Below are 13,214 nucleotides of genomic sequence, written 5' to 3'. Positions count from 1 at the left end.
TCTGGAAGCATTCTAGCTATCCTTTAGAGCAGGGATGAGTCAAAGCAGAGCTTTTGTGTGGAGAATTAACAAGGAAGGAATCAGCACTTTCTTTTTAAGTCCCTTTTGATCATTCCATTTCTTTTTTTTCTTTTTTTTTTTTTTTTGATTTTCGAGACAGGGTTTCTCTGTGGCTTTGGAGCCTGTCCTGGAACTAGCTCTGTAGACCAGGCTAGTCTCGAACTCACAGAGATCCGCCTAAAAAGTCTTGCCACACTGTATTTACTTCTGTGGACACTCCGAACAGTTTAGAGTGAGGTAGGCATGCACTGTTGCATGGTGGCTTACGCTAATGAGGCTCACAGTCCAGGTCCCGAATGACTAAAATAGTTGACTCAAGGAGTCTTGTACTTCCTCTGTGTGATTTGAGCTAAGAACTGAAGGCTCATATTTTATTCACTGGAATATTTCCGGTGCCTAGAAAATTCTGTCCCAGGCTTCCAGTTTTGCCCACCATTACTCTTTCTCACTTTACAAGTCCGTTTCTTCCCTCAGCTCCTGCTCACAAACAACAGTTATCATCTTGTAGCCACCAGGACTTAGGTTTCATCTCAGGTTGTTAGCTGACTTTATGATCCTGGGAAAACCTTAGTTTTGCCTTTTGATTTTCTAGTCGGTAAATATGACCACACAGAACATACAACGTATTTTTTAAAAATATTTTAAAATAACTGCTACAATGACAAAGGTCACAAGTATCCTTCCATCGCTGTGCTACAGATACCTTGCTCTGCGTCTGGATTTTGCACCCTGCATTAGTGACTAAGACTAACAGGAAATAATATCAGTATCAGCTGCAGCACTGAGTGGAAGATCTGTAGGAGACATAATTGTAAAAGTTCTACAGCAAGCAAAGATTTCTTGGATGTTTTGCTTTGCCCATTGATCTTGGGGACTGACACCTGTACCGTTCATTGAATTCCCCAAACGGGCTCGGAGACACATCTTCTGTGCAAGACGAATTGGCTGCGGGGATGAGTGATGACAGGCATTTGCTTCCATTATCGATAGTGATTTGCTTCATTTTTCATCCTAAAGGGGGGGAAAAAAAAAGACTCCCATTGAATTGACTTGTTAATTATGCAGGGCATTTTCAGCATCTCTGAGGTATCATGGAGAGGGTGATATGGTAATCTCATCATTAAAAACCAAAGGCAGGCCCTGTCTTTGAGCTCAGGTGTACATACATATTTGCTAGCTTTTGTCAAAGCAAGAGATCCCCAGACCGTACATCTTCACCAGGCTGGAAATCCGCAATCTGTGCTGTCAGGCAGAGCTTAGAAGAAAAATCTCCGTCTCTAAGTCCCAGACCACTAATCAGTTCCATAAGTCAACAGATTCAGTGGGGAGACTAAATCAGCAGTGAGATGATTTGGCCAGTTGTTTATAAAACAGGGCACCAGACAGAAGGCATTGAGCCGGCACACCGGGAAGTATGTTGATGCTCGCTTGTGTATGATCTTATTTAAAGTATATATTGTTTGTGAGTCCAGGATATGCATTGTGGAAGACAAAATGCAGAGCTTCTCCCTACCTCACGACATTTTAAGAAAGCTGAGGTAAAACAGGGGCAGCTGTCATCCAGCCCTCCCACTTCCAAAACTCCAGATTTAGAGATGGAAAACAATAAACCAATTAAGGATGCTTTTCGTTTTACCTTGATAGCCTGAGGTCCAGTTTGTTTCTGTTGTATTACTTTAATTTATCTTCGTAAAAGCCCGGTGACCTATACAGTCCAAGCAGAAAAGAATCCTAGTCACCAAGGTCTCAAAGTGGGCAGTGTCACAACCAGGATCTATGAACTTGCACCTCATGCTGACTTTGTGCTCCTGGGTTGGAAACTAAAGGAATGAATAGGGCCAATCCTATTTTTCTTAATTTCTGTAAGAAATGCTATTTTAAAGCATGAAATACAGTTATTTGTGTTGTGAGTGTGCAAGGCAGGCACTCTGGATATCACAAAACGGAAAGTAAAAATCTCAACATCTAGTAGCCTTTCAAAGAAAACTGCTGAAGCAGCTTGATTTCAGAAGTGAAGCTCATCACTTATGCTACAGTACAGCCTCAGCCATGCAAATGTACATTAACCATAGCTAGAGGAGCTCAACAGGATGCAAGTATTCTGAATGGTCGTTGGCAAATAAATGATCTATCAATTTGATACTCTTGAAAATGCCACGCTTCAAGAGATACCCATGCATATACACAAACTTGAAATATCTGCGAGATAGGTGCTGTGTGTAGAGTACTATAGACTGGGATGAGGGGTCAGCCATCAGCTTGAATAAGCAAGTCTCATCCTCCCATAATTTATGTAACCACCTTTGCATTGAAGGATAGAAGACTTCAGTGCTTTTTTTATTTTTTGCCGAGCATTTAACAATGGCATTTTATTATCAACAACAGAATAAGGTTGCAGAATTGACATTAGTGAGTCATAAATAAACGAACTACTAAAGACAAAGATTAATTTCTTGACTAAGGAAAGATGAGTTGAGTGGCTTACAAACATTATTGTAAATGCTACAATTATAAATACGTCAATAGTCTTTAGGATTGAGGGAGAAAACAACAGTGTATCTGCTTGTTTGCTCTCAGGTTAAGGCTTTGCTATCGTTAAGAGGCTATTCATACTTTAACAAAATATCTCTGTTGAAAACAGCTTCAAAACATCGAGAAAAATTAATTTTCAGTATCTTCATTCTCTCTCAGTGTCTTCCATTAAGGCTTTAATGAGTCATAAGGTTTTTCTCTTTTTCTCACTGCCCACCCAAAAAAAGTCAACCAGGAGTTTGAAATGCAGCCCACATTTTTATACCAGTTCGCTATAACAAGCACAAGGACATTGTCCTTGGAATTCATTCATGGGGCCAAGGGGATTGCTCAGTGGGTAAAAATACTGCTACGGAGCTTGATAAGCAAACTCAATTCCCGGGACCAGACTCACATGCCAGAAGGGGAGAACCAACTTCTGTAAATTGCCTTCTAAAGTCATACATAAGCCGGAACATACACTTCCACACAGATGCATGCATGCATGCACAAAATGAAATTTAAAATGTTATCTCTGAGTACACCAATTTTTGTACCTTTCAGAGGAGATTTCCTTCTTCGAACTTTCTCTCTTCTCAACCCTTTTTCTTGTTTGTGACTTCATTGGTTGAATCTCATATATTTTATTTATATGATTTGGATTTATTGTTATCTTCTTGCCACTTGAGGGCTATAATACACAGCTGGAAATTAAACTGAAAATTGCATAGCTTTTTAAAAAAAACACCATTTTCCTATTCCGATATCATTTTTATAGATGTGTGTGTTAGTCAGGTACTCTAGAGGGACAAAACTCAAAGGATATGTGTGCGTGCGTGTGTGTGAGTGAGTGTGTGTGTATTAAACTAAGTAATCTTTAAAGTAACAACCACAATAGAATCAGAGCTGAGTACTTTGACTCTGTAGTTATGTGTTCCTTGATGCCCAGGGTCTCAACAGTCAGTGCAGTTTCCTGATAGCTCTGCCTGGGGAGTAACTGCCCAGAGTTGATCTATCCGCAAAGCTGGGTGTCTCAGTAACTCCAAGCCTGTGCGAGAATCCCAGAAGATTCCTGGAGAACTGCTGGTCTATAGTGTACAATGAAAGCTTGGAAATAAAATGGTTCTGATATAGGGAAGGAATCAGCAGCAGCAACCTGGAGGCAAGGAGAAAGGTGGAGCAAACAAAGGTCGAATAATCTTCCCTCTGCCATACCGTTTTATCAGAGCTGCTACAGAAGCTCAGCCCATGGCAGAGGCAACTGGGAGGCTCCCTACTTCAGTGATTTTATTTGTGGCAAGTTGACATTAAAAGCAATCACAACAAGCTCTAATACTTTGATTACAACAAACTGTACCTGCACACTGCCCCCTTCCTTTCCATTCTTTCCAGGCTTTCATCACTCTGTAAGCACCGAGACCTCCTGCCACACAGCACACATACAGGTTCTCTCGCGGAAGCCCCTGCCCTCTTCCTTCCGCAGCTCACGAACTGTCTGGGGTTCCTCTTTTCTGCTAGATTCCATATTCAAATGTGTTTCATGTGCGGTAAATATTAACTTCCCTTTCTCTTGCATAGTCAATTATGGAAATATGACCTAGAAAGGATATGAATAAGCAAGCTAGAGAATGCTGATGCTTTTATTTATTCGGCAAACGTTGAATAACAGCTTCTTAGACCAAGGTTCTATGTTAGGCCAGACGAACAGCAATAAAATTTTCCAGTGCCTTCAAGGGAAAGGAAGCCTGGGAAGGCCTCCCAGAGGGGTGGGTGTTCACTGGGGATTGATCTGTCGGGCTCGCTGCTCATCCCCACACTTGTAGGGCATTTGACATAGTGTAAGTGCACCATAGATCTTTACGAAAGTAACAGAGAGCTCTAAAGCAAGCATAGTTTGTAGGTACTGACAAAGTTCTGTAGACCTGTGTGTCATCACATACAAAGAACACAGACTGTGACCATGTTACCAGACAAGACATGGCAGAAGTGCTCTCAAGAGATTTGCACTCAGGAATGGAGGTAGACAGGTAAACAAATTATTCTCAGGCTCATTTACAACGTGCATCATGGAGAAAAGGGACCTATCTCTGACGGGCTCTGCGGGGCTTGGGTGGAGTTAAAAATATTAGAGCTTGAAGGATGGAAAGATGGGGCTGGAGAGATGGATCGGTGGTTAAGGGTGCTTTCTTCTCTGCCAAAGGACCCGAGTTCAGTTCCTGGCACCCAAGTCTGGCCAGTTCATCGCCGTTTGTAACTCTAGTTCCAGGTGATCTGACACCCTCGTTAGGGCATCTGTAAGCCTTTGTAGACACACATTGTACATCCACACAGACTCAAAGACACACACACACCTTTATCAATAATAAGCTACATCTACAAGTGGAAAAACAGTCTTTCCAGGAAGAGATAGAAGATAAAAAAGGACACAATCTATTCTAGCTTAAAGCCAAGAGGAAGTTAGGAAATGGATAAAAGCTATATTTTGATTATTATGGTGGACGGCGTGGGTGACAGGCAATTTTACACCTGTAAATATAAGATGGTGTCAGGTTGTAAGAAATGGGGACAGAGGAGACACTAGAGGGTTTTAGCAAGAAAATGGCTTGAGTAGATGCTGAAGAATGGGGTGGATCAGAATAGCCTCATTACTAAGGGGCTTAAAGATGAAGATCACATCTAGTAGTAATTCTTACCCAGTGTGAAGGGCTTCTGTGAGCCAGTATGAACTCTGGATGAGACAGAAGTAAGGCTTTCCCAGCATTCTGAGATTTTAGGGGCCAAGATAAAGACTTTTCCTAAGAAAATTGTCTTTTTAAACATTTATATCGTTAATTGTGTGTGTATGCGCGAGCATGCGTGTGTATGTGTGTGCATATGTATGCCTGTGTTTGTTTGTGTGTGTGTGTGTGTATGTGTGTGTGTGTGTGTGTGTGTGTGTATACTTGTGTTCAGGTGCCCAGGTGGTAGGAAAAGCCATGGAATCCTTTGAGCTGGACTTAAGGTGGTTTCTGATTGCCAGATGCAGGTACTTGGTGTCTGAGTACTTCTAAAGCAGTTCTTACCGGCTGAGCCCCATCTCCAAGTCCAGATGAGATTTCTTTAGTTCTTCACACTGAAAAGTCTTATTTAAAGTTGTTTACTGAATCTTGGCAGCAAAAGCTAAGTCTCCAGAAGCATTCCGCCCAAAAGCCCTTATCCCTTTGTGGTTTATAGAGGACTTTTTCCGGTGTGTGCTAGTCCCTCACAGGGGGTTATTAGTTCTTTCCGTAAGCCCCTCTAGGAGGGGAAGCCATTGAATGGCTTTCTCTTTCCAATTCACTTGCATTAGCCATGCTTCTAACCTTTGACAGAGAAGCCTCTTCCTTAGGGGCCATTATTCTCAGGTTCTTTTTCCTTCATTCTTTCTCACAAGAACCATTATCTTATTTGATACTTACTAGTAGATACTTTTATTTACAATACATAAGTACCTTGCATTTAAGCTGTACTTTGCACACAAATTCTGCCTTCATTAGCAATCTCTGTCAGGATTAGGGAAGGTTTTGCATTGCGTAGATTTAAACAGTGAGGACCTTTCTTTCCCTGAAAGCAAGGCTTAGTAATTGAGCACTGGACCGCTGCCACACTCCCAGAACTCTCTGGGACTCTGTTCTTCCACCCATCTGCCATCACTCACTTGGGAGTAGCCTTTGTTTTTAAGTCTGAGATGATCCTGGTGCCTCACCACTCCCATCAAAACAGTAAAAGACGAACTGTCAAGAAGAATTAGTGAAGGAAATATTTGTATTTTCTTTAGGACGGATTTTTTAGCTTTTAACATATAAATGCATTTAATACCATATATCAAATGTCATACACTCAAGAGACAAATAAATGGTAAAAAAGAAACATTGGAAAAAATGTGGTAATCTCATAGGACTATATATAAATACATTCATATGTACAATGACATTAGCACTATCAAACCAAGAGTCAGTGATTCAGTATATATAAATGATAAAGAAGCTGAGAAAGAAATCAGAGAAACATCACCCTCACAATAGTCACAAAGAACATAAAATACTTTGGGAGTAACCCTAAGTATTCAGAAGTGAAAGACCTGTATCGGAGCACTGGACTGAACTCCCAAAGTCTAATTGAAGAGTGGAAGGAAAGAGAATATCAGCAAAGAGGTCAAGACCGCAATGGGGACACCCACTGAAACAGCCTCCCTGAGCTAATGGAAGCTCACCAACACTAGCTGAACAGAGAAGGAAACACCATAGGTCCAAACTAGTCCCTCTGAATGTGGGTGACAGTTGTTTGGCTGGGGCAGACTGCAGGGCCACTGAAAGTGGAACCAGGATTTATCCCTACTGCTTATACTGTTTGGAACCTGTTCTCTTCAGATGGATACCTTGCTCAGCCTAAATAGAGCCAGGAGGGCCTTGGACCTTCCCCAAAGCAATGTGCCTAACTAACCATCTCTGAAAAGTGGTTGGGGGATGGAGTGGGAGGAGGTTAGGTGCAAGGAAGGGGAGGAGGGGAGGGTGTGGGTACTGGGATTGGTATGCAAAATGAAAAAAGAGTTTTTTCTTTTTAAAATAAATAATAAAAAACAAGAAATGCAAGTGATGAAAGCGTCAGGAAAGCTCAGTTTTCATTGGCTGAACTAAATTATTTGTAGAGGGATGAGGACATGAAGTTGGGAGAGGAGTGAGGTTGGTGGGTACCAGAAGAAGTAGATGGAGGAAGGTGGAATGGAGATGATTGCATCTATGTATGAAATTTTTAAAGAAAAACTAAATACTTTGCGGAGGATGCATGGATGTTTGTTGGACAGAGATGAACTATAGCTCAATAATGGTTAGCAATGCTAACTTTAACCAAAATTCAGCTTTTTTAGGAAGGATTCTTTAAGCATATTAAGGTCTGTCTGCCTGTGTCAAATAGTGAGTCCCTAAGAGCTACCTCTAGCCATAGCAAATGTAGGGAAAGCAGCTAAGATACATATTAGTTTGTGAGAAGATTGAAAGACCCCCGGTGTGGGGAGACTCTCACTCAAGTCTCGGGATAACACGACCCCCCGCCCCCAGTAACTCATGAGAGACCATCCTTGCTGCAATCACACGAGGCTTTAATTGATGAGATGAGACGGGAACCAGTGCACTGGGGCCGAGACTCATAACCCACACAGGGGAGGAGTTCGACCCCGAGTGACCGGGAGAAGAGATTTTTAGGGAAGAAACCACAGCCCAGTGATCCGGAATTGGCAGGGAGTGTGTCACAGAAAATTCCGAAAATACCAGTGAAGATTACAAGGGGGCAATCCCCTGCCTCTCAGGACCACTTCCAAGGTCATTATCAGCTAGTTCTTAAAACATATTACAATGACAGTCACAAGGGGGAGACTCCCTGTTTCTCAAGATTATTCTCAAGATTACAACCTAACTTTATCTTCAGCTAGTTCCTGAAACACAGTGACTAACCGGCTAATCCTAGATTTTTGATTCTTCTCCTCCTGCTTGGATTTTTGGCTATTTTCTTCCTGCTGGGGAGGTCTGGACTTATCCAGGTCTTTCAGATAAAACCAGTTATCCTTGGAAATTGAAGTTTAAATGGCACAAAGAAGAAATACAGTTTTATACAGGTAACTACATCAGTGAGCTAGAAGCCCTCTGCTTAGCGTCACTATCAGCTCAGTTACCTCTCTGAAGTAGTTTGTCTTAAAAATTGACGCAATCCTCATTCTGCCAGAAATTCCTCATGCTATTTATAGTTTAGGATAAAATACAATTGGTGGGTTTATAAGCATTTTGAAAATGCATAGATATGAAATATTATCTTTTGAAGCATTAAGCAATGTGCCGAGTACAAACTAGGAAAATTACTAAGGAAATATGTTGATGTTTTGTTCATGGTGGATCATGACTTATGGGAATTATTAGGTATTGGGCTAGGGAGATGGCTCAGTGAGTACAGTGCTTGGAGTACTAATGTGAGGACCCGAGTTCAAATCCTTGGAACCATAGAAAGCTCGGTATGGTCATATGTAAGCAATCCCCGAGCTCCTTTGCTGAGATGACAGTGGAGACAGAGCATGTGAGCTTGTAGACCCGATAATCTGGCTACATATCTGAACAACCCAGAGACTGCCTCAAAATAAGATGAGCACAGACACCTGGGGTGCCCTCTGACCTCCACATGTGTAGTGTGGCATGTGTGGACCCATGGACATCAGTCATCCATGTACAAAAGGGGATATTCACTGTTAATGTTAAATAACTATTTGTGAAACACTTTCAAGAGCATAGCACATGTCTTTTTGTATAAGCATCTGTATTGTGTGCACTGGATTGTTATGCCCACTTGGAGGGGACGTGGAGTTCAAAACCTTGTGACTCTGAGTGGCTGGTCTAGAAACATTCTCTCTCTCTCTCTCTCTCTCTCTCTCTTTTGGTTTTTCGAGACAGGGTTTCTCTGTGGTTTTTTTTTGGAGCTTGTCCTGTAACTAACTAGCTCTTGTAGACCAGGCTGGTCTTGAACTCACAGAGATCTGCCTGCCTCTGCCTCCCGAGTGCTGGGATTAAAGGCGTGGGCCACCACCGCCCGGCTTCTCTGTCTCTTTATCTGCGTTGGTGCTCTAGTCTTTGTGTGTCAGGCTTCTCTTGTCTGGTAAAATTCACATCTCTATGATTAGGAGGATGCTTGTCTATTTCCAGTTTGTGCTTTCTCATTTTTCCCAGGAATGACCTCAGCCTTCCTCTGCTTTCCTAAGTGTCAGCTTCAATCTTGTGCTCTGTGTGAAATATTTCCTAAATACCTCAGGCCACGAAGAGATTTCATGTTTTCCCCTGAACTTCCCAAACATACAAGTTATGTTCAGAGAAGTATATATTTATTTGATTATAGAAATAAATTGTGCACTGTATTAGGTTACTCCGTATGTCTTTAATTTGTATCCTGAAACAGACTGTCTTATATTTTTTAAGCAATTTAAAAGGTGCATGATCCATGCTGAGCTTATAGAAGGAACTAAAATTAGCCCAGCTCTAAACTGAAGGAACAATTAATCCTTAAACGATTCTAACATAGTCTATACTTCTGTGCAAATCAGAAAACAGATTTAAGGAAGGAGAGACTTAGCCAGTGTCATCAACTAGAAAAACAGTCCTGCCACTGGAAACTTGTAGTCTAAGGCTTGATCCTTTCCAAGTCTCAACTGAACACTTGACTAATCTAAACACTGTACACGCCTGTGTTGGTGCTGTGTGTGCAGATAGCTTACTGTCTCGAGTTGAAAAAACCCAGGTCGAAGGAAGAAAGTTAATTTGTGGGGGTACTCTATTAAACTTCGACAGTATCAGAAATGAAACACTTTATCTGTAGAGAGGGTGCACGATCTCTGCTACTCAGTTTATTAAAGAGAACTGCAAGGGATTCTTTTACAAAAATAGTCATGAGATATTTAATGCCTCCCGGCAATGCCATCTGCAGAGTCTAACTAGGTGGGTGATTGCTTCCCTCCTGTGTGTGATACAAATATTTTCAGGGTCATATTTTCTGCTTATGCTCATTCTGTAACATCAAAAGCAACTGGACCCAGAGCCGTGACATATACTTCATAACAAGACATTGCTAGAAGAAGCGTAGGAAACCAAATCACCTTTGTTTTTTTCTGGCCCATGCATTTGCTTTTCTCTGAGTGGACACAGTACCTTAGTATTTCAAGTCACAGGTAATTTGAATACATAAAGATGACAATGTTCCTGTTTGATTTTAGGTTGTTTAAATCAGCTTGCCAACTTAATTTTTAATGTTTTATATAGTCTGTTTTTCTTTAACTATGACATATATCTGTTGTTGCTCAAGCTAGCTATAAATTGCCTGTTTGCTTGTCTCAGTTACTGTTCTATTGCTGTGAAGAGACACCATGGTTAAGGCAACTTATAAAAGAAAGAATCTAATTGGGACCTCGTTCACAGTTTCAAATGGCAAGTCCCTGACAACTATGGCAGGGAGCAAGGCAGCAAGCATGTAGACATGGCATTGGAGCAGTAGCTGAGAGCTCACATCTGATCCACCAGCAGGAGGCAGAGTGAGTGAGACAGGGCCTGGCATGGGCATTTGGAACCTCAAAGTCCATCCCTAGAGACACACCACTTTTCTTCCAGTAAGACCACACCTCCTAATTTTTCCCCCAAGCAGTCAGTCCACTTACTAGGGACCAAGTATACATATAGATGGGCCTATGGGGGCCTCTCTCATTCAAACCACCGCGTCGTTTATCAGTGTATCTTCATTTCCATGCAAAGTTTCAAAATCTCAAGAGGTAAACTCTCCCCACGGTTGGTCTGTGTTAGTCCATGATTGTGTTCACTGTTTGTATTCATGACCTTTTCAGGATCACAACAAGAAGACAGAAGCAAGTTCGGTTGTGTTTTAAAGATTATATTTTACTGTTACTTAGGAAGGATGGTTGCTTTTATTGTTGAGGGGTTCTTGTTGCAAGTTAGTTGTTAGAAAACTGTCATGTGCTGCTTCATGTGTTTATTTTGGGGAGCAGGGATTCCAGACATTCCAATCCATGTAGACTTTCGCAGTCCTTCTAACCTAGCATTTCTGTTTTAGTTGAATCACACACCTCACTGGAGCTTCTGTGAATGAATAATAAATGGTACTGGAGAGGCAAGCCAAGGCAGTGTAGTCCCCAACTTGTTTTAATTCTCTTTGCTCCCCCGCCCCCCATCTCCTCTCTCCCTTCCGCTCCCTCTCCCTTTCCATCGCTCTGTCCATGCTGTTTCCAATAAATGGATTTTGATTCTGAAAATTGCAAGAATATTATAAAGAGCAAGATGATTTATTCACTAGGTCATTAATCTTTCTGTCTTTTTTTCTTCTAGCCCTCTTCAATCTAATTCCTGTGGGACTGCGGGTGGTGGCCATCCAAGGTGTGAAGGCCAGTCTCTATGTGGCCATGAATGGGGAAGGCTATCTCTACAGCTCAGTAAGTAGCTCACGTGTGTGTGTGTGTGTGTGTGTGTGTGTGTGTGTGTGTGTGTGTGGTGCTAGTGAAGCGGTCAGGTCAAGGAACTGATGTCATTTTATATTTTCAAATTGATACTGTTACATTTTAGGTGTTAAAGATCATGCCCCAGCAATGAAAATAAACCAGTTACTTTCTGTGTTATATATTCTTACATCTAGTTTCAACTTCCAGAGAAGTTTGAATTTGGAATTACCTGTCTGTTCAATTCAAGGAGTAAGACACTCTTTCTTTCCCATGTTAATGTCCCATCAGGGACAGAAGATAGTTTATAGAGGGTCTTCTTTATCTCATTATAGAGAAAGAATTTTCATAGACTCTGCTTTTGTTTTTGCTTAATAAGTCCTTGTAGTGTCATATTTTTTAGACTGTAGATATTATTTAATCTAAAGGCAATGAATTTGCAGAGTGAGCTCTGGATTAGGAGCAATGATATCAGTGTAGTATGCACATGTCAGTATAGTGTGTGTGTGTGTGTGTGTGTGTGTGCGTGTGTGTGTGTACAAATAACTTTTCCACCTTATCTTAATTTCTGGAGCTTTAGTGGGTTGGTGTTGGCTCCTCCCTTGTATACTATCTCCTAAAATCTACGAGTGACAATTTGTATGTTACCAGGGCTATACTGTGAGCACGGACATATTTTTAAACATTTAAGACATTTTAAGTTAAGGCTATCCTGATTGTTCTGTCTCAAAATTTTTAATTCATGCACTGAAAATGTAGCTACTCAGAATAATTTGTGTTCTTCATATGGGAATTGTTTATTTGTGTTTTATAAAAAATGTCCTTTTGAAAAATCACAGCTAACGAGTCCTCCCCATTGTGTAATCTTGGCCACTGTATAGACTATCTAGGATGTTCACCTGTGTTTCTCAGCTGCGGGTTCAACACTGAATAGTTGTAGTAGACATCAAATAACTACTAAATGAGTATCTCATATATTATACTTACTTATTAGTAATGCATCTGCCACCATATTGTATTAAAGCTGCAATCATATGAATGAAGTCCCAACAACCTATGATAAATATCATGGTTACAGATAGTCCAGTTACTCTGATGGGATCATCGCATGCTGTTTGCCTTTATTGCTATGTCACAAAGTCCCTCACAAATATAAGTGTAATTGCTGTGTTAGTTAAAACACAACATAACTTAAAAAGATCAAAGGTGACAGTCTACTTCTGAGCGTATTCAGATCTGAGTATCCATTTATATATGGCATACTCATGCACACATTTCAAGTTGATGATCAAAATAACATTTAAAGATGAAACATCTTCAGCCTAAGTGACAAGCATTCATTTTTCATGCATCATGTTAGATACACTAACAATTTTTCATGTGAAATCATCAGGAAACCCCTTTAAATTTTTCTTTAATTTTTTCATCACCAGAGATTGAACCTAGGGACTTGCATATGCTAGGCCAGCACTCTACTCCTAAGCTATAGCCCCAAGTCCTTACAAATTTGTTCAAAATAGAAAAAAAATAAAACAAGAATAAAGAGGGGCCCTATGATGGATAATTCTAGCTAGCTAAACTGCTGCTGCAACACAAACGTTGACTGGGATAAAAAAAAAATGTGGAGATGACCAGAGGATGGCATTAAAGATGA

The 13,214-nt window shown here is 40.9% G+C and overlaps 1 protein-coding gene across 3 annotated transcripts in view; it reads left to right on the top strand.

Annotated features, from left to right (window-relative positions):
- Positions 1-13,214, top strand: part of Fgf12 (fibroblast growth factor 12) — a 543,179-nt gene that overhangs the window by 346,888 nt on the left and 183,077 nt on the right. For all 3 annotated transcript variants that reach the window (XM_005344785.3, XM_005344784.3, XM_005344783.3), the window contains one exon: positions 11,454-11,557. In XM_005344785.3, the coding sequence (XP_005344842.1) occupies positions 11,454-11,557 (104 nt within the window). The remainder of the gene's footprint in view (positions 1-11,453; positions 11,558-13,214) is intronic.

The sequence above is a fragment of the Microtus ochrogaster genome, chromosome 2 (genome assembly GCF_000317375.1).
Source record: "Microtus ochrogaster isolate Prairie Vole_2 chromosome 2, MicOch1.0, whole genome shotgun sequence".
Lineage (NCBI taxonomy): Eukaryota > Metazoa > Chordata > Mammalia > Rodentia > Cricetidae > Microtus > Microtus ochrogaster.
This window is presented reverse-complemented; position numbering and strand designations above follow the sequence as displayed.